Source organism: Sarcophilus harrisii, chromosome 4, assembly GCF_902635505.1.
Source record: "Sarcophilus harrisii chromosome 4, mSarHar1.11, whole genome shotgun sequence".
Classification (NCBI taxonomy): Eukaryota; Metazoa; Chordata; class Mammalia; order Dasyuromorphia; family Dasyuridae; genus Sarcophilus; species Sarcophilus harrisii.
In genome coordinates this window covers 356,992,537-357,020,469 of record NC_045429.1, presented here as the reverse complement: position 1 = coordinate 357,020,469, position 27,933 = coordinate 356,992,537, and the positions used below count along the sequence as shown (strand labels likewise).

Genomic DNA, 27,933 nt, shown 5'->3' with positions numbered 1-27,933 from the left:
AGAAAAAATTAGCAACAATAGGCTAAAATTGAAGAGAGGCAGAATTGGGCTTGGTAAAAAGGAGACATTTTCTAACAGTTAAGGAAAAATAGAACAGGCCACCTTGAAAAGGAATAGATTCTACTTTGCTGGAGTTAAGACTGGATAGCCAATTGTTGGGTCCAGTATTTAGTACAGTATCTGGCACATAGCAGGGTGCCAGAATATGCTAGTATATTCTCTCTATATCTGCAGGATAGACTTGTTAACCTACAAATTCTCTTCTAACTTTTATAATCTATGATTCCAGGAAGTAAACTTCAATACTTTTAAGTGGTATGGTGGGCCTAGAGAAGATAGTTTATGTTTTTGGTAAGGCTTTTTGTGTTTGCTAGTCTTAAAATTTCAGATCAAAGCTTCTTTCCTTGGCCTTTTTAATGCCTTCATTTTAAATTGTTGTTAAATAGTTTCAGTCGTATCCAACTCTTTGTGAGGACATTTTGGGGTTTTCTTGGTAAAGATACTGGAGTGGTTTGTCATCTCCTTCTCCAGATCATTTTACAGATGAGGAAACTGAGGCAAATAGGCTTAAGTGACTTGCCCAGGGTCACACAGCTAGTAAGAGTCCTAGGCCAGATCTGAATTCATGAAGATGAGATTTCATGGTTCTAAGCTCAGTGTTCTATCCACCTCATTACCTGGCTGCCCCTCAGTCTAAATAGCTAATAGAGTAAGAAGATGATGGGAGTGACTCATTTATTTTTCCAGGGATAGTAATGTAGTTCTTCTGATGAACCCATCTTCACTTTCTTACCTTCTTTCCCTTGTGGGGGATTGCATGTATATTCCAGACAGCTACCTGGGTTTAAATTATGGGACTGTGGCTATGGGAGGTAGCCTAGCCTGCTGAAGGCAGAAAAAACAAGCTGGGCCACTTTATCATGTGTTCTACTAAAATGTCCCTCACTCAGATGAGCAGTTCCATACCTTCTCATTGGTTATTTCTCAGTTCTTTAGGAACTGGGTTGGAAGGAGGTTCAGAGATTTATAGTGTTAGTCTGGAAGAGACATTTGAGATTGTCTAGTTAAAATGGAAACCCAGAAAAAAAGGACATGAGGGGTTCAAGGCCACAAAGCTACATAATGACAAAGCAGGGACTAACAAGCAAACACCCAGACATCAGAGAACTCCCCTTCTTAACAGGTGGTTAATTTTTCATCCAGCTATCTTACTCTGTGCAAGGTACAGAACAAAGATTGGGAAATGCATCATAGAAACTCAAGTTATTGAATGTGTTCCTCATTTGAACCCTTTCATTACAACTGTCCCTTCTTACCCCTCATTATCCCAAAGGCTCTGATGAATAGGACAAGGAAAACCAGGGGATACAGTTTAAGATGGGACACTATTGCTGGGATGAGTACAGTCCCAAAGCCAAGGGTAGAGCTTTAGTTCTGAGTCAAAAAAAGACCAAGAGGAAAGGAAAGACTACCAGAGAGAGAGAGGGTCATAGCCAGCAGCATGGCTTTTGGATAGAGGGTATCAGAATCCTGACTCAGACATTTCCTAGCTCTATGGATAATGGGCAAGTCACTTTATGTTGCTCAGCCCCAGTTTCCTCATCTGTGAAATGGGAATAAGAATCCTACCTCACAGCATTGTTGTGAAACTTAAGTGAGAGACTGTATGTAATGAACTTACATGTATTTCTATAATACATTAAGGTATGCAATTATTATGATTTTAGGTGAGGAGGGAAATGAACCTCAAAGGGGATAAAAAGTCTTATTCAAGGTCCCATGGGTAATATTATTATTATAATCATTATACAATTATATCATTATATAATTATTATTGATAAAAATCTACAAAATGAGAGAAATGAGGCAATAAGAATAATAATGAGTCAAGAATAATAGCAGGATGGTGAATTAACCAATCTAGACTACACATTTTTTGGTGAGAAGAATGAGAGGAGGATGATAAAGCTTTGAGAATTCAATGTCCTTAAAACTCAAATGATAAACTATTCTAGGATTGGATAAATATCAGGCTAATTGTTTTTTTATTTAAAAAATTTTATTTTCTCCAGTTACATATAGAAACAACTTTTTTTGGGTTATATATGTACATCCATTTTTTTTGGACACATTTCCATATGAATCATATTGGGAGAGAAAAATCAGAAAAGGAAAAAAAAACTACAAGAGAAAAAAGAAACAGAATAAAAAGAGAAAAAAGTAAATATAGCATATGTTGATTTAAATTCAGTCTCCATAGTTCTCTTCCTAGATGTGGATAGTGTTTTCCATCCACGTTTATTGGGATTGCCTTGGATCACTGAACCACTGAAGTGAAACAAGTCTATCATAGTTGATCATTGCACAATATTGCTGTTGCTGTGTACAATGTTTTCCTAGTTCTGCTTGTTTGTTTTGCTCAGCATTAATTCATGTAAATCTTTCCAGGCCTTTCTAAAATCATTTTTTTATAGAACAATAATATTCCATTACTTTCATATACCATACTTATTCAGCCATTTTCCAATTGATGGACATCTATTCATTTTCCAATTCTTTGCTACCACAAAAAGAATTGCTACAAACATTTTTGCACATTTGGGTTCTTTTCTCTTTTTTTTTTTATTTCTTTGGGATATAGACCCAGTAGTGGCACTGCTAAATCAAAGGGTATGCACAGTTTTATAGCCCTTTGAGCATAATTACATATTGTTTTCTAGAATTATTGGATCATTTCATAACTCCACCAACAATGTACTAGTGTCCCATGATATCAGAATAATTGCTACTAATAATAAGTTGCAGTTATGGGATGCTTTAAAGTTTGCAATGTAGTCTGCCTACTTTCCCTAATTTATGTATATAAATTTACATACATACATTATATATATACTTTATATACACTTTATAGTCTTCTGCCTACTGTATTGTAGGCATTATGTATATATTATGTATTATTACATTATGTATATAAAGCATTTGAGCCTCACAACATCCCTTGAAACAGATAGTAAAAGCATTTTTATTCCCATTCTACAGATGAGGAAACTGAGGCTCATAGAAGTCAAGTAACCTGCTCATGGTTATCACCGTTAGTGAGTCTCAGAAGTGGGATCTCAATCCAGGTCTTTCAGACTTTAATTCCAACACTCCATAGTGCCTGGATTTAAACCAGATCCTCTGACCCCAAATCCACGGTTCTTTCAACTTCTGTTCAAGGAGAGTAGAGAGGAGAGAAGAGAGAAGCCCGTTATAAAAATGCTGGGACTATTTATGTGCCAGGTCCTGTCTATTAATAGCCGTGTTTGGTCTCCATCACTTCTATCAACACCATCTATCCTATCTAAACAACTGAAGAGCCCAGTGCCAAATTGCTAAGAGTTAACAATACAAGAACTAGTTCGTGTTTCCAAAGAACAATATTTCCACTTCTTATGCCGCTTGGAAAGCAAGATTTGTTTTGCACAAGCTGGTTATTTTTCGCATCATTTCCCCTTGTTTATTGTGTGAGTGCATGTGTTTTGAAGCACATTCCACCTCAAAGATTGAAAACCGTGGAGTAGGTGGTGATTATCAGGCCTGGGATGCCCTGGGGATGGGCCTTAGGGAAACATTTGTCATTCCTGGTGTTTACCAGGCTCTGGAGGTGGGAGGGAGCTAGGGCTACTCCAAGGAAAATGGAGCAGTTGATGGACCCCTATGACTTAGAGTGATTTCACCCCTGTTTAGGTGCAGTGCTGTATGTAGAGAGAGGCCTGTGGTGGTTTTTGGATTATTGTTTCTTCTTATCTCTTGCTGTTTTTAGAGATTTATTTGGCTGAAATTGGGGCAAGCCTTTCTTGACTAAAATCCTTCCCACCCATGGCTCAGCATGGTTCGCAAGTGACCTTGTATCATGGAAGACCATGTCACCAGAGTGCAAGCTCTGATAGGTCCAGCCAATCAGGAAAGGCTTTGAGTGTGGGCTCGGGGACTGCCAGATGTCTGGACATCTGTCTTTGAAGCCTGGCTAAGTTCAGGGACTCTCATCACCAGAAAGGAAATAATTTTTTTTGAGGGAGGCAATGGCACTACTTTCATGGAAGACAATCTTGTGAGATATGAAGGATTCCATAAGACCACAGATTTGGACCTGACCTTACATCTCTTCTAGTCCATTTAACAGATAAAGAAACTGAGGCACATATAGGTTAAATGATTTGCCTCAAGTCACATAGATAGTAAGTGACATGGAGAGGATTTGAACCCAGGTTCTTTTTGTTGATAGAATGGGAAGGGGAAGGGAATAAGCATTTATATAGCACCTACTATGTGCCAGACATAATGCTAAGAATTTCACAAAAACTATTTTAGTTGATCCTCTCAACAATCCTGGGAGATTGTTATTAGTCTCATTTTTACACTTGAGGAAACAGATGAACAAGGTTAAGTAACTTGCCCAGGATCACACAGTTAATAAATAGAAGCTAGATTTGAATTCAGATCTTCTTGACTCCAGGACCAGTGTTCTATCTACTGGGCCAGTAGGTGGGAGGTGGCAGAGGGAGAAGGGAGAGGAGAATTTTGTCTACTTTTTTTTTTTAACCTTTCCCACTTCTCTTGAAACAGTTTTCTTCTTCTTTCTGCTCATACCACAATTGTCCTAGTTCTGGGTCTCATCATCTCTCACTGGACCATTATAATAGCTTCTAATTTGTCTTCCTGTATCCAGTTTCTCCCCTTTCCACTTTAATGATATTCCTAAAATCCGACTGTGTCACTCTACTCAAGAGGCTTCATTGGCTCCCTATTGCCTCTCAGATAAAATACAAATTTCTCTACCTGGTATTTAAAGTGTTTCATAACAAGGCTTCAGCCTCTTTTTCCTTCTCCTTTTCCTCTCACCATACTTTCTATTCCAACTAAACTGATTATTTTCTGTTCCCTGTATATGATATTGCATAGATTGTCCCCCATGAGTAGGACACTTTCATTCCTCATCTTTGACTTATGGAACCCCTAGCTCTCTTAAAGATTCAGCTCAAATGTTATTTCTTATATAAGGCTCCCATTTTGTGGTTAGCACCTCAGTTCCCATTACTTTGTATTGGTTTTTGTATATATCTTGTATTATAGGTACATGATGTCTTCCCTGTCCCCATCCTGACTTTCCCCATTTGGCTCCTGTGTCCTTTTGTCCTTTTATTGCCCAGTACCCAACACAGTGTCTGGCTCACACAGTAAGAACTTAACAAATGCTTGTTGATTGATTGATAGAAGGATTAAAGAAGGGAAGGCAGAATAGAAGCTTCAAGGCCCAGATTTATGTATGTGCATTTTGTTGTTGCTGTTTTGAGAAAACTACATTTCTATCCAGCTAAGATGTGAATGCTTAGGAAATTTCCTAGAGGCTTCAGCATCCTTACAGGTCATCAAAGTGGTACCTATGTGACTACCTGTTGGCTTTAGGATCATGCCATAGGAACATCAATTTAGAGTTGAAAGTTCCTATAGTCCAATCTCCCTGCCCATTTTACAGATGAGGAAACTGAGAGATAGACAGGTTAAGAAACATGCTCATGGATTGGTAGGACATAGTAAGTCTGAGATTTGAACTAGTCACTAGGGCTTCAACTTCTTTGTCTGTGAAATGAGGAAGCTGATTAAGCTGATTTCTAAGATTCTGGTGCTAAGATTCTACAAAAGATCTATGATAGGTTAAATTCTCAACCTTGCTGTGCCTTTAAATCCCACATGGACATTTGCTTATCCTCCTACAGATATCACATCAGAGGAAGTGATTTTATGTAGCTTCTTGCAGGATCTGGGACAGGTAGGATCATAAGGATGAAAAAAAATGCTTCAAAGCAAGTTACCCAGAAAGCACATTTATTTATTTTAAATGTTCACTAACGTTTTCACAAATACAAGGACTATGGGCTTGGAATCAGAAGTTCCTTTAGTCTAAACTCTATTGGAACAGAAACCCCATCTTCCGCATCCTCAGCAAAAGGTCACCTTGCCTCTCCTTCAAGAACTTCTGTGATGAACTTAGAACTCCTTCCATTTGGAGGTCAGATGGTGTAGTGGATAGAGTACTGGCTCTGGAGTCAGGAAGGCTTCTCTTCCTGAATTTAAATCTGGCTTCAGACACTTATTAGCTGTGTGATCCTGGGCAAGTCACTTCACCCTGTTTGCTTTACTTTCCTGATCTGTAAAATAAGCTGGAGAAGGAAATGGCAAACCACTAGCTATGTGACCCTGGGCAAGTCATTTAACCTTGCCTGCCTTAGTTTCTTCATCTGTAAAATGAGTTGGAGAAAGAAATGGCAAATCACTCCAGTATCTTTGCTAAGTAAACCCCACATGGGGTCTTGGAAAATTGGATATTATTGTAAAACAACTGAAGAACAATAACATTTTATGGAACTGAAATCTGCCTTCTCTCATCTTTCCCCCAAGTGATACACCAGGGATACAAAGTCAAGAACAAACCAATCTCTGCCCTCAAGAAGCTTACGTTCTATTTAGGGCAAGCATGTATTTATTGATGATGTTAAATTGAGACTCTTTGTGATCCCATTTGGTGTTTTCTTGGCAAGAATATTAGAATGGTTTGTCATTTGTTTCTCTGGTTCATTTGACAAGATGGGGAAACTGAAACAAACAGGATTAAGTGACTTTCTCAGGATATATGGATGTGTGTGTGCGTGCGTGTGTGTGTGTGTGTGTATGTGTATGTGTATTTGTAGAGAATGGGGATGGTGCTGTGGGGTTTTCTTGTTTGTGTTTTGAGGCCTTATTTAGTAGAAAAACCCCAGGCTATCTTAGTAGGTAAAAAAAAAACAAGTTCCAGCCATAGTGTAACCATGCTCCAAGCTTACCCAGTGAACCTCATTGATTCCCTTCCTATCAAATTGATGTTGCCTTCCTGTAAAAGGGTGCAGGATGGGGAGGATTAGAACACTTTTTGCCATACCCCCCCTTCTCTGCGACAGAGGGCAGGAACTTGGAAGCCTGTTTCTCCTTCCAGATGGGTCAGGCTTGGCTCGCTTGTTAGGAGACACAGACACTCTGCAACCACTAACAGCACATCACCATCTTTGCCAGTTCCCGAATTGAGGTGGGAATATCATTTATACACCAAGAGGCTGTAAGAAATTCATAATACATCGCAGCCCCTTCGCTTAGCTTTTGTAAAGGAGAGTGTGTCCTTAGTTGGAAGTTGCTTGTACCTTCCAGATTCCTTTAAAGGAGGGACAGATTCTCTCATCCTGAACTTCAAATTCCATGACAACAGAGGGGAGCTGATCAAGGAGAAGCAGAAAGCAGAGGGGGTGGGGTGGAGATGGAAATAGAAAGGAAACCAGAAGATGGAGAGGCAGGTATGAACATGGAAGAGGAGGCAGACACAGCAGGGAAAGAGATGGATTTGGAGTCACAGGTTGAAGTGCTGGTTTCTCCACCGTGCACCCATGGGCAAATGAGGGATTGGACTAGCTGATGTTGTAGGTCCCTTATGGTTCTAAATCTATGGAAGGATCTTATATATTATATATTTAAAGGAGGGATTTTGGTAGAATGTGTGGAGAGGCAGGGGGATGGAGAAAGAAAAGGAGACAGACTCAATCAAGGAACAACTATTTAAGTACCTTGTCCCCTAGGCACCAGAAACAAAATAACCCTTCCCTTCAAGAAGCTTACATTCTGTTGAGGGGAAACCATGTATTTTATTATTCAGTTGTGTCTGATTCTTCATGATCCCATTTGGGGTTTTCTTGGCAAGGATACTAGAGTGGTCCTTCTCCAGTTCATTTTACAGTTGAGGAAACTGAGGCAAACAGGGTTAAGTGATTTGCTTAGGATTACACAGCTAGTAAGTGTCTCTTCCTGACTCCAGATCCAGCACTCCATCCACTGTGCCACCCTGCTGCCCTTAAAAATGGAACAAAACAAAGCAAAAATTTAAAATAAGCAAACAAAAACCTACCTCATAGACATGTAAGTAAATGTGAAATTGCATAGACAAAGTAGTTTTGGAGATAGAAGCACTTGCTGCTGGGGGATGTGGATGGGGGATCAAACTTCTTATAGAAAGTGGTTCTTGAACAGAATTTTGTAGGAAGTTAGGATGCTTGTGATAGAAGGGAGAGGGCCCAGCATGATTCATGAAGAAATGTACATAAAAATGAATGTACATGTATAACCAGAAAAATAAAACAAGCTGAGAAACACAATTTTATATACACATACTCATATACTATAAGGGAAAGCAATATATTATGTTGTAAAATAAAGTTCTGGAGGGAAAAAATAAAAGTATTATGTAGGAAAAAATAGAAGAGAGAATGTATTCTAGGTACAGGAGACAACCTGAGCAAAGGTGAAGAGATGGGAAATGGGGGGAAAGAAGAGGCTAGAAGGGAAGTTGGAAGATGATAAAGGGGGGGTGGACATGATAATGTAATAGGTAACAAGATGCAAGGCAGATGGAAGAGATTCAGTGTGATTTAATATTTGGGCATGAATATTTCTTGGATGACCCCTTTCTGTCATGGGGACATTGCCCAGCCCAAGGATTACACAATATGGAAAATGTTTTTTTTTTTTCCTTTTGGTCCTTCTGTTTGCTTTCATTATATAGTATCAACAGCAGTAGCATAATAGCTAACATTTTATATAGTTATTACTATGTGTCAGGCACTGTGCTAAGCACTTTACAATTGTTATTTCATTTGAACTTCACAACAGTCTGGAGAGGTAGCTGCTTTTATTATCTCCATTTTACAGATGAGACAACTGAGGCAAACAGGAATTAAGTCACTTGCTCAGGATCACACAGCTAGTAAATATTTGAGGTCAGATCAGGTCTTCCTGCATTTCTAAGTTAGCTGGGTGGTGCAGTGGTTAGAATACTGGGCTTGGAATCAGGAAGACTCATTTTTCCCAAATTCAATTCTGGCTTCAGACTCTTACTAGCTGTGTGACCCTGGGCAAGCCTATTTAACTCACTTCCTAATCTGTAAAATGAGCCGGAAAAGGAAATGCAAACAACTCTGTTATCTTTGCCAAAACCACCCCAAATGGGGTCACGAAAAGGCAGATATCACTGAAACACTGAACAACAACTTCCTGACTCCACTGCCGAAAGACTAAACTACATCTTCCCGACTCTGCTACTCTATCTCCTGGGCCACCCATCAGAATCTTGCTCCAAATGAACCATTTTCTTTAGTAATATCCCAAAGATGGGTTGCCCTGATACTACCTAAGATATTTATCTTCCTTTGGATAAGTAACGGTGTTTTGAGCAGCCATAATGAAATACTCCCCTGCCTCTCTTGACTTCATTAGCTTTTGTTTGGAAATCCAGTTTTGCCTATTACTGGTGACTCACTTTCTGTCCATCATTTGATGACTCTATCATCCAACTCCCCCTCCACCTTCTGCTTCCATCTTCTAAACCCCCTCAGTTATCTTCCATCTCTTTTTATGAGATTAGAAGGCTTTCTTTTATTTACCTCCTGAGTGAACTTGCAAAAGTCTTTGCCTCTCTGACCCCAAGGTTCTTCATTGATAAAATGAAAGGCACAGATTCGATACTGTGCAGCATCCTTTTTAGTTCTTAAATTTGGGATATTTAAGGCATTCTTCATTCCTTTTTCTGTTACATTTATCCTTTCTATTCCCTTCTGTCAACTTGCTGATGCCAGAAAGGAAAGGCTTGAGGTACCTCCACTCCATGGAGCTTCTTGTCTCCTGATTCTAGGAACCTTTCTACTTCCATCCCTGATTAGCAAGTTCCTGCCCAGAATTTCCATTTAAGGAAGCACTCAGGCTAGCTACGCTCACTTATATTGAGATATAAGTTTCACTCTTGAATCTCCAGACTTTTACTCTTTGATTATCCTCCTGCTTTTCAGTTGCCTTTTATATGCTGTCTTCCCCTCTTAGAATGTGAACCTTGAGGGTAGCTGGGACAGCTAAGTGGCAAAGTGGATAAAATTCTGGTCCTGAAGTCAATAAAACTCATCTTTATGAGTTCAAATCTGGTCTCAAACATTTAATAACTGTGTGATTCTGGGCAAGCCCCTTAATCCTGTTTGTCTCAGTTCCCTCATTTGTAAAATGAGCTAAAGAAGAAAATGGCAAACCACCTCAATATCTTTGCCAAGAAAACTCAAAATGGTGTTACAGAGATTGTAGAATAAAAGTGTCTTTCCTTTTGCTTATATTTATATTCCTAGCACTTAGCACAATGCCTGCCACAGAAGCACTTAATAAAGGCTTTCTCTACCAACTGTCTGTCTGTCTATCTATTTGCTTACTTTTCTGTCCATCTGTCTATCTGTCTATATGTCTGTTTTTCTGTCTTTATCTGTGTATCTATCCATCTTTGTTTATCTCTGTCTGTCTCTGTCTTTGCCTATCTTCCTATCTATTCATCCATTATTTATTTATCTTTCTATCTGTGTCTATCCATCTTTCTATTTTTCTTTCATTCTTCTATCTACCTCTCTCCATTTATCTGTCTGTCTATCTCTGTTTATCTGTCTAATTACCCATCTTTCTGTCTCTATCTTTGTCTACCCATCTTTCTATCTGTTCATCCATCTATTGTCTATCTTTCCATCTTTTTGTCTGTCTCTGTTTCTTTGTCTATTCATTTTCTTCCTACATATCTATTTTTTTCTTTCTATCTATGTACCTATTTATCACATCTGTTGTCTATTAATCTATCTGTCTTTTTGTTGAAAGATAGATTTCTTGGTTTCTTTATCTGTAAAATGGGAATACTAATAGTACCTATCTTTTAGAATTGTTGTAAGGATAAAATGAGATCTGTAAATGCTTTTCACTATCTGTTTGTCTTTTTTTTTATCTGAGTCTATCATCTTTCTGTCTGTCTCTGTCTTTGTCTATCTGTCTATCAATCTATCTGACTGTTTGTCTGTCAGTCTATTTATCTATTTGCCTGTTTATCTATCTGTCATCTCCCTATCCATCTATCTTTTTGACCAATTTAGGGTAAGCTATAGGATTCTTAAAAAAAAGGTTAGAGATTTGTGTCAAGTTCCTATATTATATACTGGAATGGTGGCAAAGTCCCTGATATAAAGGAAAGGCTAGATCTAGATCTAGAATGAAAGGCTGGGTTTGCATCCTAATTCTGGTACTTAACTACTTTGTCTTAACTATCTCCTGCCTTCTTTTCTCTCTTCATTCTTTTCTTTCTATGTCTTTCGCCTTCTATCCTCATTCACCCCTCTACATCTTTTGCCTCCTTTTCATTTCCCTCCTTTCATATCTATCAATTGAATCAATTAATTTATCTAGATCTGTTTCCAAATCTGTAAAATGAAGAGATTGCCCTATATTAAGCTTGGTCTTATGCAAGCGCCCAGTAAAACTCCTATTTGGACCTAAAACAAATAAATTAAAATATAATTGGGAAATATTTGTTAAAATCAGTAAAAATGTATTACATTATAATGTAATTTTATGGATTTCTAATTCAATATGTAAGGACAGTTAGGTGACACCATAGTGTACAAAGTGATGAACCAGAATCAGGAGGAGCTGAGTTCAAATTCAGCTTCAGATCTTTATTATCTATGTGATCCTGGGCAAGTCACTTAACCCTGTTTGCATCAATTTCCTCATTTGTAAAATGAGTTGGAGATAGAAATGGCATACCTTCTATTATCTTTGCCAAGAAAACCTCAAATAGGGTCACAAAGAGTCAGTTCTGATTGAAAATGATTCGATAACAATAGCAAGAAGTCAATATGTGGCCCTTAGGGATCCATTTCTTTTTTAATTTTACACTATTGGAGTAGATGATTTCTACTCTGCCTTCTGGCTAAAAGATAGGATTCTATAAAGTCCAATAATTATATAGCAGCTATGAGCCTTTTTCTATCCTTCCTTCCTTCCTTTTTTTGTCTTTTTTCTTTTCTTTCTTCCTTTGTTTTTCTTTCTTCCTTCCCTCCCTCCCTCATTTCTTTCCTTCTTTCCTTCCTTCCTTCTTTCTTTTTTCTTTTTCTTCCTTTCTTTCTTTGAACAGCAAGTTTAGAGAAAAGACAGGTTGGAGGCAGAAAGATTGGTCAGGATGTTACTGCAATAGCCTAGAAGAGGTGAGGGTCTGAGTGAGGGTGAAGGTTGAACTTGCAAATTAAGATGTGGAATGGATAGGAGAGAGAGTACAGGGAAAGGATTGATAAGACCTAGCAACTGATTGGATGTGAGTGAGTGGTGATAGTAGTGGGAGTCAGGTCTCTAATACTCATGTGAGCTCTTTAGGAGGCTGGTCAGCAAAGGGAAACTACTACCAGGATATTCCAAGACTACTTGTCCAGGATTTGATAGTAGGATGGAGGGAGACAAAGTGTGGACCTCTGTTGGATCCCAAATATAGTCTAAGATTCACTTCAACACACAGTTATTAATCACTTATTAATATGCAGATCACTGTAGTAGGCACTGGCAGAGTTATATAGGTTAAATGGAATTGTCTCTGCTCTCTTGGAGCTTCTGGTCTAGTGGAGGATAAGATACATAGAAACATATAACATATAATAATAATAATAGTAATAATTACAGCTATTATTTATGTAGATATTAGATTTATATTTTTTTTTACATTTATCATCTTATTTGACTCTTATTGCAAGTGATGGCTCAGAGATTCTCCAAGACTTGTCTCTAGTCATATAGGTCATGAAACACTAATGGGAATTGAATCCAAGTTTCTCTTGACTTTAAGTCCTGGTTCTTTCTTTTAAATCATCCACTTTGACTTTAAAGATAAGTTTAAGATGGATGTTTAAACACAGAACTATGTGAGAGTAAAGGGGAGTGGGGGTGGGGAAGGTCATCACCATATTGGGAGTGGGAATGGGCTGCAAGGATATCCTCTTCATGGCCAATGTTGTGATTTTGGAAATATTTGGCAGCTATCAGCGTGTCTTCAGAGAAGTGTCTTCTGCCAAATCTACCTGTCTTGCTTTCTGTGCCCCATGGGCAGGCATCCTTGGCCAAGGGCTCTGGGTTCCATTTTTTGTTCTATGTTCTGTCTGAACTCTCCCTAGAATGAAACCCACTTTGCTTATACAGTGAATGGCAAGATGTTCCCATAGTCCTCATGTCCTAAAAGGAAAAAGTTCCCTATTCCTTTATTATTAGTACTTTACAATTATATAGTCCTTAATAGTTTACAGAGTACTTTTTCTACAAGAACCCTGTGAGATACAGATAGTACAAATATTTAATACCCATTTTATGGATAAAGAGTTACCTGGATTCAGGTAGTAAACGGATGATTTAGGGATAGTAAGTAGAACAAGGACTTGTTGTAACAGAGAGTTGCTAGCTTTTGTTCATGAAGATTCGAGTTCAAATCCTGCCTAATATACTTACTGTAACCCTGGGCAATTCAATGAACATCTCTTCATTCAGTTTTGTCAACCATAAATTAGGAATAGAAATGGCATCTATGTCACAACGTTGCTGTGAGGATCAAATGAATTATTATATGTAAAGTCCTGTAAAAGACCAGCTATCATTATTAATACTACCACCACCATCATTAGCAGCACTATTGCTCCTCTACCTTGTCTTTCTCCTTTTTTTCTTTTCCTCTTCCTATTCCTCTTTCTCCTGCTTTTCATCCTCCCCCTTCCCTCCTCCTTCTCTTCCTTCTCTTCCTCCTTCCTATCTTTTCTTCTCCTCTTCTTCCTTCTCCCTCCTTTTTCTTCTCCTCCTTCTCCTCTTCCTTCTTATTATACTTCTCTTTATCCTCTTCCCTCCTTATTCTCTTCCTTCTCTTCCACTTTCTTCTCCTTCCTTTTCTTCTTTTTTTCTCCTCCTCCTCTTCTTCCTCCTCCTTCTTTTCTTCATCCTGTTTCTTTTCCTCCTCCTTATCTTTCTCCTCCTCTCTCTTCTCTTCTTGCTGCTCTTTCTCCCTTTCTTCCCTCTCTATTATTTAAGTCTTCTGATTTTACTGCTAATCTTGACTAGAGGAAGAGATGGCCTTGGAAATATTTGCTACTGGAAATTTCTGACCACCAATCTAAACTGTGGTTCAGTGGATAGACTTGTAGTTCAGAAGATCTGAGTTTTAATCCTACCTTTGTGACCTTGGGTCATTCACTTAATATGTCTGCCTCAGTTTCTTTATCTGTAAAATGGGAATACTAATAGTACCTATCCTCTAGAATTGTTGTGAGGATAAAATGAGATTTGTAAAGTGCTTTGCAAGCCTCAAAGTGCTACATATGATAACAATTATAACAATAATAATATTATTCTTGAACCTGTCATTGGTCAGTGTGTTTGGGCAGTAGTCTCCATAAGCCTTTCCAGTTAAGAAGATTCTATAATCATGGTTTGCCTTTTACTGGATCAGTCAGGCATCCCATAGTACTTTCTCACCTTCCTCAGTTTCCCAAGAATCTTAATTATCTATTTCTGCATATTTCCAGGGCCAAAAAGAATGCCACAAAAAGTCCTATGCAGTTTCACTAGGCAGTAATGGTGTTATTTGATTTCCAGGAGTGATCAGCCTCTTCTCTCCCCACCCTTAACCTCACTTCCATATACCAATTAAATCAAGTGGCAAAATCTGGAAGGATTAGTCTGGCTAAGACGAGAAAGATGCTACATGTACTGCTGCAATACAGCATGCTATCATGGGAAAAAAAATTGAATCTGGTGTCAAAGGACCTGGATTCAAATCCTACTTCTAATAGTTATTGCCAGTATGACCTTAGTCACATAACCTCTCATTTTCTTCACCAATAAAATCAGGAAGTTGGACTTTGTGGATTCTGAAATTCTTTCTTGATTTCTGATACTATCCTATGACAGGGACAGAGGGAAGAGAAGAGGAAAGGAGAGACAAAGAAAGATATAAAGAAGAGGAGAGGAGAGAAAGAAAAAGGGAATGAGGGACAGAGAGAGAGAGAGAGAGGAACAGAGAGAAAGATAAGGAAAGAATCAGAGAGAGAGACAGAGAGACAGACAGAGACAGAGAGAGAAAGCGCTCAAATGCTAGAAAAGAAAGGAGGAGCCAATAAAGAAGAGGGAAAATAGGAAAAGGACAGAAGAGTAAAAATGGTGTCAGATCTTATTTATCTGCAAGCATGTTGGGTCTGAGGAAAGGAACCGTGCATTACAGATAAGTAACAAGGAGAAAGACAGTGCTACTTGGCAGTGAATAAGGGGCTGGTTTAATTTGCATAGCATTAATTAGCAAGAGTGTCTAATTAGGACATTCATTCCAGAGCCACAATATTCTACTGATGCTGAATATCAATCAATTTTGGAGTCTTTCCATGAAATCGAGGGGAAAATATTAAATTATTAAAAGAAGTAGTAGAGAATCAATTTCCCAAGTTGCATCCACTAGAAGGTGGGGAATCTTTCAGGGGAATTAGATGCCAAAGTGAGTTAAGATTGACTTTTGACTTTTTCTGCTGATCCCATTGGACGGTTCTAGTCTCAGGAAATCACAGAGGGCCTGCCCTAATACCTCCAAGTACAACAATCAGTCAACAAGCATTTATCAAATGATTACTAGGTTGCCAGCAGGGCTGTTAAGCACTGGAGACATAAAGACAAGAATGAAACAATATTACACACTCACACAAACAGAAATACCACAGACACACATTTGAAAACAGACATGCACATTAATTCATGTATACTCACATAAACTGACACAATGTCACATTTATTATCATGCACATTTAATCAAATTCAGTCGCTCAATATGTGATTTTGCATGCACTCAGAAGAGTAGCTATAATATTAGTTAGCATTGATATAATACTTCAATGTCGGTGAAACCTTCACAGATATTATTCACTTGAGACATATAGTAACCCTGCCATTTGGTCTTTTCTGGTCCCCATTTTATAGATCAGAAAATGAAGGTAAATGGAAATTGACTGAGATTACAAATATATATATATATATATATATATATATATATATATATATATATATATGTGTGTGTGTGTGTGTGTGTGTGTGCACACATGCACTTGTGTGCATATATACACACATATATGTGTGTGTATACACATGTTTCGCCTTTTACTGGTACCTTCTCATCTTCCTCAGTTTCCTTAATTATCTATTTCTGCATATTGCTAGGACTGAAACGAATACCACAGAGAGATCCTGTGCAGTCAGTAATGGATTAGTTGACTGACTTCCAGGAATAACTAGCCTCTGGTTTTGCCCCCCCACCTCAATATGCCAATTAAATGAAGTGGCAAAGTCTGGGAGGATTAATCTGAGCTAAGAAGAGCAAGGGGGCAGTGTGTTACTTTGGAGAAAAAACAAACACTGCATCTGGAGTCAGTTTGCAAAAAAGCCTTTGGCAAAGATATGTATGTATATATATATATATATATATATACAATCATGCACACACGTATATGCTCACACATATGTACACACAGGTTTAGCCAACACAAATAGAAGGCAACATACCTGTGTATGTACATGTGTATGTCCATATATGTATATATATGGACATATACATATGCAAACATATACACCGTCAGGTGGTAAAGTGAATAGCCTGCTGAGTCTGGAGGCAGGAAGATACATCTTCCTGAGTTCAAATTCGGCCTCAGACGCTTACTAGTTGTGTGATCCTGAGCAAGTCACTTAAACTTGTTTTGCCCCAGTTCCCTCATGTGTAAAATGAGACATATACACACTCCCACAAAAATCGTCATCCTGATATTCAGAAGTCTTGATGCAGTGGACAGAGTATTTGACTTGGAATCAGGAAGACTGATATTTATTGGCTTGGTGACCATAGGCAAGTCATTTATTGTATATAAGACTCAGTTTCCACAGCTGTAAAATGTGAAGGTTGGATGAGATGATCTAAAAGGGCTCTTTCTAGCATTAAATTTCTGACTCCAAGATGCCTCATTGTAATCAGAGATAAACATGATGATTCTGGGAGCCTAGTTATGCAGTTATGAGTCTCACCAAGAAAAAAAGCTCTGATTATGGGCCCTATGTTGGACATAGTGTCTAGTTGAGCTGGTCATCAACAGCTTAGCAGCAGAAGATAATGAATTTTCCAACCCCAGTAACTCTCAAAAGAACAGGATCTATATGGATGGAAAACTACAGAGCCTTGGAGCATTGATGTGTACACACACACACACACACACATACACACACACACAGAGTCTTTGATGTATATAACACAGGGAGCACATAGCATCTTTATTCTGTGTATTGTTTGATGTCTGCATCTTTCTCCAGCAAAACAAAAAATATTCAGTTTCATTCAGGTCCCTAAAGCCTTCTGAGTCTCAGGGAAGGTAATAAGAAGATCAATTATTCAATCAAGCAAGCATTTATTCAAGCCTTTCATGTGCCAGAACAATGTATATAACCCTGGGATAATAAAGACACAAATCAAGCAGTCCCTGACCTCTGGAAGCTTACATTCAAGACAGATAGGTGGTATAATGCTTAGGAAGTTGGACTTGGGGTCAGGAAAATCCAAGTTAAAATCCTATCTGATGATCCTGGGCAAGTCATCTCAGTTTTCTCATCTATAAAATGGGGGTGAAAATAGTACTTCCTTCACAGGCATGTGAGAATTAAATAAGATAATATGTGTAAATGCTTTGCAAACCTTAAAGAGCAATATAGATGTTAGCTATCGGGATTTTAACAAGGGAGACAATTCACACACACACACACACACACACACACACACACACACACACAAATGTGCATAAGTATATATAAAACACATAAAGCAGAATCCAAGTCATCTTGGAGGGAAAGGCACTAGTAGTTTGGAAGACCAGGGAAAGCCTGGTTAACATAGACCATAAAACATTATGAGGCAGTTAGGTGAAACAGGGAATAGAGTGCCAGACCTGAAGTCAGGAAACTCATCTTCCTGAGTTCAAATCCAGCCTCACTCACTTATTAGCTGTGTGAACCTGCGCAAATCATTTAATTACTGCTTACTTCAGTTTCTTCATCTATAAAAGGGGGATAAGAATGGCACCTGCCTCCCAGGTTATGAGGATAAAATAAGATAATATTTGTAAAGCAGTTTGCAAATCATAAGACATCATATAAAAGCTAGTAACAACAACAATAATAGTAATATAAAGCTTGGATAGAATTTGTAGAAGATAGAGGTATCTTCCTTGTTTGGTTAATGCTGTGATTTCCCATTTAACTCCTCTCAAAAGTTAGGGATGATTTTTCTCTTTTTTTTTTGTTTTTCCTTTAAAATTATAAAATACCTTTAAAGCTTTAGAGCCTCTGGGAAGATCTACTATAATCATTATAATTCTGGCCTTTCCTCTGTAAACTCTGAGGCTGGACAGCATAGCAATTTATATAGCTGGTTTAGAAACTGAAATCCGATGTTCCATCACCTTCTACCCAGAGCTCCAGGGATCAAGCTAACAGTGAAAGGGAATGGAAGCTAGCATGTTGTTTGAGGGGCAAATGAGGTGTGTGGCAGGACTGTGTGGGTTGACAAGGGGAGCCTGGCTGTGTGGACAGATGGCCTGATGTGGGCTGGTATCAGTGGCGGGGTGCCAGCCTCGGTTCCCATCCACTTGCATAGCAGCTGTCAAATCTGGACAGTGCCTTGTTAGATTCAGTTTGGGGGCTGCCACTCCAAATTCTTAATGACATCTCCTGTGGCCTCCAAACAGCTGAATGTTAGACAGTTAACAAACACTTAGAAAGTGCTCACTGTTTGTCAGCCTCTGCTCTAGTTGCAAAGGAAATAGGGTGGGCGTGGTGGGAAAGAGTGAGAGGGCAAGAGTTCCAGTCCTGCCCCTGACACTTATTCTTATGTGAAGCTGAGTAAATCACTTAACTTATCTGAGACTCAATGTCCTATCCACAAAACTAAGGTAACAATACTTCTATTATCTACCTCAGAAGTGTTGGATTCATAGAAGCAATATACCCGAGAGCAACCAACTGAAAAATCTTAACAAAATTAAACAAATTACAATAGAATGTGGATAAAATTAATCTATGGCTTTCTAAGCCAATATGCATACACAGAGATCCTTATGATATCATTATGATAGGTTTGTGATCCCTATTTCTATGCGAGTTTGATACCATTGATCTATCTCACAGGGTGGTGGTTTAAAAAAAAAAAAAAAAAAACCTCTGAAAATATCTTTAAGCACAATAGAAATGGATCCTATTCTTCACATTCTGCATTTGCCTCTTAGGAGCTATATGAGTATAGGGGAGCCACTTTCCTTTTCTGTGCCCCAGATTCTTCCTCTGACAAAGGAGGGGGTTGGGCTAAATGATCCCTGGGTTCTCTTTCTCTTCTGGAATTCAAGGATCCTATGATTCACCCCTAACATAGCTTTGTATAATGTAGATCTAGGGATTCTGTGGGTCCAATGATAGGTATTGAAACATGGTGTGTTTAATAATTGTCATTTGAGTCATACTTTTCTGTGATAGATTAATTTAACAATATGATCTCAATTTGATCCTTTAGATAACATTGAACTTAGGCAGATAAGGGGAGTCTCCTGATCAATTTTCTGATCTTGGTGAGTTTAGAGAATTATGAAACTTTGGGGTATCTGATGGGCATCTATCCCAAGGGAAAATAGAGACTTGAAAGCCTTATTAAGAGAACACAGATCATCTCTGATTGATTTTTAGTGACCAGAGATTTGGTTCTCTCACACAGATCAATTCCAGTTTCTAGAGTTGACCCCCAAAAGTCATACTTTACTCTAGGAAAATCTTTGATAATAAGTGTATTGATAAACCCACTTATATTTTCATTTTACATTTGAAGAAAATGAGGCTCAGAGAAGTTAGGACCATAGATTTAGCATAAAATAATTCATTGAGATCATCTAGTCTATGTCCCACACCCCAGTTTTATAGATGAGGGAGAGGAAGTGAATTGTCCAATGACATTCAATTAATAAGTAGCAATACTAGGATTTGGGTGAAAATCTCCTGACTTTAGGTAGTGCTGGACCCCAAATCAGAAGGATTCATCTTCCTGAGTTCAAATCCAGTCACAGATACTTCTAGCTTTGTGACCCTGGCCAATTCATTTTACCCTGTTTGCCTCAGTTTACTCATCTGTAAAAATGAGCTGGAGAAGGAAATTACAAACCATTCCCTTATCTTAGGGCAGCTAGATGCTATAGATAGAGTGCTGGACCTGGAATCAGAAAATCTTCCAGAGTTCAAGTCCGGCCTCAACTCTTACTAGTGAGATCCTGGGCAAGTCACCTAAACCTATTTTTCTCAGTTTACTTATCTGTAAAAATGAGCTGGAGAAGGAAAGTGCAGATCACTCCAGTATCTTTGCCAAGAAAACCTCAAATGGGATCACAGAGTCAGACATTACCAAACAAAATAATTTTAAAAAAACCTTCTGACTTTAAAATAGAGATCCTTCTACTTGCCTTCTCTGCTTCCCTGTATAATAAGCCATTCCACAAATCTACCAGCTGTGTATGTAGCTAGAAGCCTATCAGGTGCCTGATAGTCTTGTTTTCTAGGGGCTCTGTATTGGTAGGTGGCCCCTGATTCCCAGACAATTATATGGAGTACCATAAAGTATAATATAATCCTGGGCAAATTCTCTTGCCAGTGTCAATTGCAAGGTATCAATCCAGTGATTGGAATGGTAAGAAAAAAAAGACTTGAGATCCAGTTTCCCATATCTCCTGACAAGAAGGACTGACAGAGGTTCCAAGTATTTTTCCAACAAAGGGCTCCTCTCTTCATTCACACTTCTTGCCTCTTCTGATAAAACAAAGCCAAATGACCCCATGAAATCTGAAATCCTTGGATCTAGAGAGAGATGGGATTTTAGAAGTCATTCAGTCCAACTTTCCTCACTTTACAGATGGGACAACTGAGACCCAGAGAAAAGAAGGGGCTTGTTTAAAATAATCAGGATTAAAATCCAGACATCAGTCAGCTTTCCTATGAAAGAGGTTGGTGCTAAACTCTGTTTTTTTAATGATTGAAATCAAATGAGAAATAGTTTCTGGATATGTCTGCCTTTAATAATCCATTGTTGCATTAGAGAAAAATGTTAAATGGGCTTGTTGTTGTTCAGTCATTTCTCACTCTTCATGACCGCATTTGGGATTTTCTTGGCAAAGATACTGGAGTGATTTTCCATTTCCTTCTACAGCTCATTTGACAGATAGGGAAACTGAGGTAAGCAGGGTAAAGTGAATTGTTTGTGATCACACAGCTAGTGAGTATCTGAGACTAGACTTGAAGTCAGAAAGAGGAGTCTCCTTGACTCCAAACCTGCCATTCTGGGCACTATGGTGCCACCTAGAAGCCCTTAGATGACACTAACTTAGTAGATCTATGACTTTTTCCTTTCCCTTACTTTTGTCTCTTTTCATTCTCTATTGGCACTCTTCTAGCCTAGGTCCTGGATTCTTGCAGTAGTCTTCTTAGAGCTCACACAGTATCCTATTCATACCTCTTTATCCACTGATATTCTCTTTTATCCTTCAATAATTCAGAGGATTCAAGGGGAGTGTTGGGGAATTTATTCCTTCTAGCACTACAGACCTCTCCATGCCTTAGGAGGCTATTTCTAAGGTTATTGTAGCCAAGAAAATTAAAGACCCTGAGGCTAAGCTTTTGAGATGAACATCTCCAGGCTACTTCTCAACTGACAGACACACAGGCTTACTCATAGCTTTTCTTACTAGGGAGCTTCAGTCAGAGTTTGTACTCTCTGACCTAGTCTTTGAGAACCAGGGTCATTTAAATAAGAAGATAGTGGACAGAGTAGATAGAGTGCCAGACTCATTACCATGTCACTAAAAGGCACAAGAGAAAGCTTTTGGTGGATCTTATTTGTTTACATCTTAGTTTTCCTTCTTAACAGTAAGCTCTTTGAGGGCAGGCATTATGTCTCAATTATTTTATTTTTATTTTTTGCTGAGGCATTTGGGGTTAAATGACTTACCCAGGATTACACACCTAGGAAGTATTAAGTGTCTGAGGTTAGATTCAAACTCAGGTCCTCCTGACTTCAGGGCCTGCCCTCTATCCACTGCTCCATCTAGCTGTCTCTCAATCATCTTTTTTTAACTTTCTTGATGTTTTGCTTATAGAAGGCAATGTATTGGAGTGGAATGGAATGAAGGAGTCAATGAAAACTAGGTGGTTTTCAGTGTAATCTCCTTGATGGACTGGGAAAGGGAGAGTGTGTCTTTGGGATTACTTCCAGCCCTATCATCTCATTTATTATTTCCTAGATGGATCTAGTTGAAGGCAGTTTTGAATGTTCCTGAGCTTACCCTGTTGATGGAGATGACATTTAAGCAAGAGGCTGACTAGACCTGGGTCAATCCTAGTCATCAAAAAACTATAGATGCTCAACTCCAGGGAAGAGCAAGAATCAGAGCTATTATAACCGGGGCAGGATGACTGGGACTTTTCTCCCAGGCATCCGATTTAGAAGTCATGGCACTTAAAGTTTTTCAGTTGGAGGCACAATCAAGTTTAGCACTTGGTTAGCAAGAATGATTGACTTGAATGATAGGAAGATATTTTTGAGAGTGGGCTGCAGAGAGTTCTTTTCTGGCTTTTCCTTGCTTCTTAGCCCTTCACTTTTGCAGTGGCCTTCCCTAAAGTATCTGATCCCAGGGTCTCTGTCTGCCACGTATGGGTTTCTCTCTCTCCAACTGGGGCCATGCTTGAACCCCCAAAACTAATTCTCCTACATGTCCCAGTTGCAAACAATTCTAGTTTTGACTTTGCCAAGAAGCACAGAAAATCAATTCTATTTTTTAATGTATAAGAAAATGTTATATTCCAATCTTTTAGTCTTTGACCATACTAATTTAACAGTCACTGTATATATAAAAAATATAGAGAGAGACTCTGCTGGTCAGTAGAAGGTAGAATCAAGGTTTAGATAAGACATGCTCCCAGACCTCATGGAACTTAGTAAACCTTTGATTTGATCCAACTTTATTTATGTTAAAATTTATCCTTATTAGAAATGACTTGTGTGCATATGTGTGTGTTATTGGTATACCATAGAAATTACACGCAAAAATAGGATACCCGGGCCATGAAGAGTACTTAATAATGATCTCAGAGACTCCAGTAGCCCAGAATATCTATCCTGTCTCTGACCAGGATTGAGTCATTTAAATGGAAACATAATTCTGGTCATAGCCAAAAAACAAGGGGCCAGGAGTTTTGAAATAAAAAGAGTAAATAGAAAAGCAAGATGATGGCTCCTTGTCTTCATCTTCTTCAACCTTCCTTCTGAAAAAGTCAAAACAGTATTGAGTTCTAATTTCAGACAATTTCTCACCCAAAGGACTCAGGGTATGGTGGGGAAAAGGGTCAATATGAATTACACCCCTATACCCTCCATAGAGACAAATGATGCATTCAGATTCCTCTGAGAAGAAAATTATGGACATTCCTACCTTGAGCTCTTTAGAATCATTCCTAATTCATTCCCTTCAGAGAATATGTCTATTTGCAAGGCCAGCTGTTCTCTGGAGGTGATTAAGTCACTCTGAGAGTCCCCGAGGGAGGCCATGAGGTCAAAACTATTTTCATAATAATACTAAGATGTTATCATTTCTAATACAGCAAATGTAGAAAGATAATCCATATAAACAAAAGCTCTTTGGGAGAGTCTTCAAAATTTTTTAGTTAATAGCATTTTATTTTTCCAAACACATACAAAAATAGTTTTCAACATTCACCTTTGCAAAACCTTGTGTTCCAAATTTTTCTCCTTCTCCTCTCCCTTCCCCCCTCCCTCAAGACAGCAAGAAATCAGATATGGGTTAAACATGAAAAACTTTTAAAGAGTTCAAAATGATTCTGAGATCAAAAAGTTTGTGAATTGATGTTCTAGACCATTTGGAGTACCACTGAAGAATAGATGGAATCCTTCTTCCCTTCACTGCCCCTGCCCTAAAGGATCCACCATTCATTCACTCCAAATGACTTCTACAGGGGCACTGGATCGTTGTTGGGCTTTTCTAGAAGGAGTAAGGATTGTGGCTAGACACCAAGAAGTACTTCCAGAGAATAATGTGCTTGAAGGCAGGACTGTGGCTTTCTCACATTTATCTCATTCTCCCTATCCCCACTCCAGCCCCTTCATACACATGCTCCCTCCATTCTGTTGGAGGTCAATAGTTAACCAGAATGTATTAAGCACTTACTAGATGCCAGGCTCTATGCTAAGCACTGGGGATATAAAAAAGGGCAAAATAGTCTCTGCCCTCAAGGGGTTTGCATTCTAATGGTAGGAGACATGTGGGTGAATAAGTACAAACAAGATGCGGACTAAATAGATCACAGAGCCAGGACTGGAAAGACTTTAACCTATATACTCTTTCATGTTATGTACCAGGAAACTGAGGAAGTCCTTGGCATAGTGCTTGGCACAAATTAAGGGGTTAATAAGTATGTCCTAACTGCTAAAAGAGAAGAAATGGAGACTCAGGGAGCAAAATGTCTTGCCCAAGATCACATATAATAAACATCCAAGGTGGGATTGGAACTCAGGTCTTCTGCCTCCAGAGTCAGAAATCTTTCCATTAGAGTATGAGTTGTTGATGCTCTTATTCAGTCATTGCAGTCACATCTCACTCTTTACGACCTTATTTGGTGTTTGTCTCCCCTCAATCCATCAATCAAGAAGTAATTGAAGGGCTGTCATATGTCAGTGAGTCAAAAAGCCTTTTTAGTAAGCATTGACTATGTGCCAGCACGAGTACAGAGAAAGACAAAAAGTGGCTACTTCCTTGAAGGAGACTGCATTCTAATAGACAAGACACAATGTGTGAACAATCAGGGACAGACTATATATATATATATATATATATATGTATGTATACACACACATTCATATCTACTTGTCTATATCTATATGTGTGTATATAAATATATGTGAGTGTGTAGAAAGAGTCAGAGGCAAAGAGAAGACAGAGATACAGAGAGACAGAGACAGAGGCAGAGAAAGACATAGTAAGAGACAGATACAAAGAGATATAGGCAGACAGAGACAGAGACAGAGATACAGAGGCAGAGAAACAGAAGTAGAGAGAAAAACAGATAGAATGAGACCCAGTGAGAGAGAGACACACACAGTGAGTGAGTGAGTGAGAGAGAGAGAGAGAGAGAGAGACAAAGGCAGAGACAGAGAGAAACAGAGTGAGATAGAGAGACAGAGAGACAGTGATAGAGTAGAGACGGACAGTAAATGGAAGGTAATCTCATTGGGAAGGCAAGAACAGTTGAGAGGAGAACTGCTTGTGGCCTGGATCAGGAAAGTCCTTCTGCAGAGGGTAGGCTATGAATCAAGTCTTAAAGGAAACTAGGGAAGTTAAGAAATTAGAGGGGAATGGATTCTGGATGTGGGAAGCTGCCAGTGGTGGGAGATAGGAATCAGGATGTCATCTTCAAGGACCTATAGGAGGGTGCTAGAACTGATTAGAGTGTTCATTAGGGTGGGTAAAATATAAGCCAATCAGAAATAGGAAGGGACTATGAAGAGTTTTGAATGCCTAATGCATAAGTTTTAGGGTAATCAGGAGCTACTGGAATTCCTTGAGTAGAGGAATATCTCAGTCATCTCTATGCTTTAGAAAAATCACTTTGGCTGCTGAGTGGCGCATGGACTGCAATGATAAGGTAGCTTTAGAGGGAAGGTATCTAGAAGATGGCAAAACAGAGGGGAATACCAGAACAACCTCCTGACCTAATGCACAGGAGCAGAATTCTTGGATAAGATTTCTTTTTATAGTCTATTCTTGATATACAAGTCTTAGATAGGAAACACTGAAAGAGAAAGAATTGGATTTCCCTTGTCCTTATCTAAGTGCTCTACATATCTAAGTGCTTGACATAAAGTTATTAAGTACTTTAATAGCTAGCATTTTTATGTTCAATGTGTTAACCTATGTAAAGTGCTTTGCAAACCATAGTACACTACATAAATGTCATTTGTTGCTATTATATAACAAGTTAAGATTTGCCAAGTGCTTTGCATAAATCTTATTTTAACCTCTCAACACCCTTGCAAGGTAGTTATTATGTTATTAGTCTCATTTTTACAGATAGAGAAACTGAGGCTGAGAGGTTAAGTGATTTGCCCGGAATTGCATAGCTGGTGTCTAACTAAGGATTTGAATTCAGGTCTTCCTCACTCCAAATCTGACATTCTAATTTACCACTTAGCTTCCTTCATGAATTTAAAGACTGTGAAGGGGTGATATTTTATTTTGATCTTTTGTGGATAGGGCATCCTCCACACCTCCCATTCAGGAGATGGAGAAAGTAGGACCAGAGCCAAGAAGTGGGGGCTAGAATGTTGCTTCAGGTAGGCTCTATTTTTTCATTGTAGAATTCCCCTCTTGTTGCCTATCATATGCTGCCTATTTTGCTCCCCTCTTTTTACTCCCTATCCTTTCTTTGAGCAACAAGCCAAAAGTGAAAACAATATGGTAAAATAGCAAGTGGGTTCAGGAGATGTGAATATAAATCTTGTCTCTGCCACTTGTTACCTGTGTGACTTTGGCCAAGTTATTTAGCTTCTTCATGCCTCAGTTTCCTCCTCTGTAAAAATGAAGAGAGCACCTGTAAGATCCCTTTCAGCTCTAAGTTCTTACAAAATCAGGTTTTAAGAAGTATTAATCCATTTCCAAAGGTTCCAGACATCCTTATTGTTTAGAGTCTCCTGAAATAGCACACTCCTCTGGTGTACAGCCAGTCAATCCTTTCCCTCTTAAGTAGGAATAACCAGAGATTGTTTCTTTCACCCTGTCCCTGCTCCTCCCCTCTTCTAAACCTCTCTTTCATTTTTCCCTTTCAGGATTCCATGTTTTCTTTGGCCCTGAAATGCCTTATCAGTCTGTCCACCATTATCCTTCTGGGTTTGATCATCGCCTACCACACACGGGAAGTCCAGGTAGGCATCCTTTCCTTCCATCGATTTCCATTCTAAACTGTTGAAGCCATTGGTGTGGTCCTTACTTTCTGCTGGAAGTCTTCTTTCAATAGGGAATCCTTCTAAGTCACATGTCTTTTGTAAGTAGGTTTCTTTGTGCCTTCCCTCATACCCACTATGCCCACCAATCCTTCTCAGGATTTGACCCCAAAAGATGTGAGGAGATTTACAGCCTCCCCAGTGAACCTGAGAACAGCTTTGTGGAAATCCTTATCTGAGGATTCTGCAGCCCAATTTCTTGTCCTATATTTAATTTATAAACTGTGGTATTTCAAGATGCCAACTTGAAAGGTCTTCAATGAAGTACTCCAAGGATCTATTCTATGTTTAATATTTTTATCCATTCCTTCGATAAAGACATGAAATGATCATCATATTTGTGATGATTTAAAGACCTGTGTGTGAAATTTAGGATTCAAAAGCTCCTGAGAGTCTAGAACATGGTTTTTTAAACTTTTTCTACTTATGACCTCTTTTCATCAGAGAAATATTTACACGACTCTGGCTATGTAGATATATAAAATAGATATACAATTCAAACATTTACTGATAATAAATCATAATTTTGTGACCCTCACATTCAATTATATGATCTTATATGGAGGTCATGATCCATGTTTAAGAAGCTTTGGTTTAGAACATTGGGTTAAATCAAATAATTTATATTTGAAATTCAATGACTAAAATAAAGTCTTAACATCTGGGTTCAAAAAATCAGGTTTGTAAATATAAGGTATGTATAGGCAGAAGGAGTAGATAGCAATTTGACTGAAAAAGATCTGGAGATTTTAGTAGCCTACAAGCAGAGAATGAAATGGTTGTCATCTTAGACTGTATTATCAGAGCTATACACCATCCTATACTAGGATGGTCATAGTGGCCCTCTACTATGACCTGGTCAGACTACATCTGGAATACTG

General features: G+C 38.6%; 1 protein-coding gene across 1 annotated transcript in view; it reads left to right on the top strand.

Moving 5' to 3' along the window:
- The window catches only part of KCNN3 (potassium calcium-activated channel subfamily N member 3), a 304,701-nt gene that overhangs the window by 67,314 nt on the left and 209,454 nt on the right, over positions 1-27,933 (top strand). Inside the window, exon 2 of the mRNA XM_031966673.1 lies at positions 26,879-26,974. Within this exon, the coding sequence (XP_031822533.1) occupies positions 26,879-26,974 (96 nt within the window). The remainder of the gene's footprint in view (positions 1-26,878; positions 26,975-27,933) is intronic.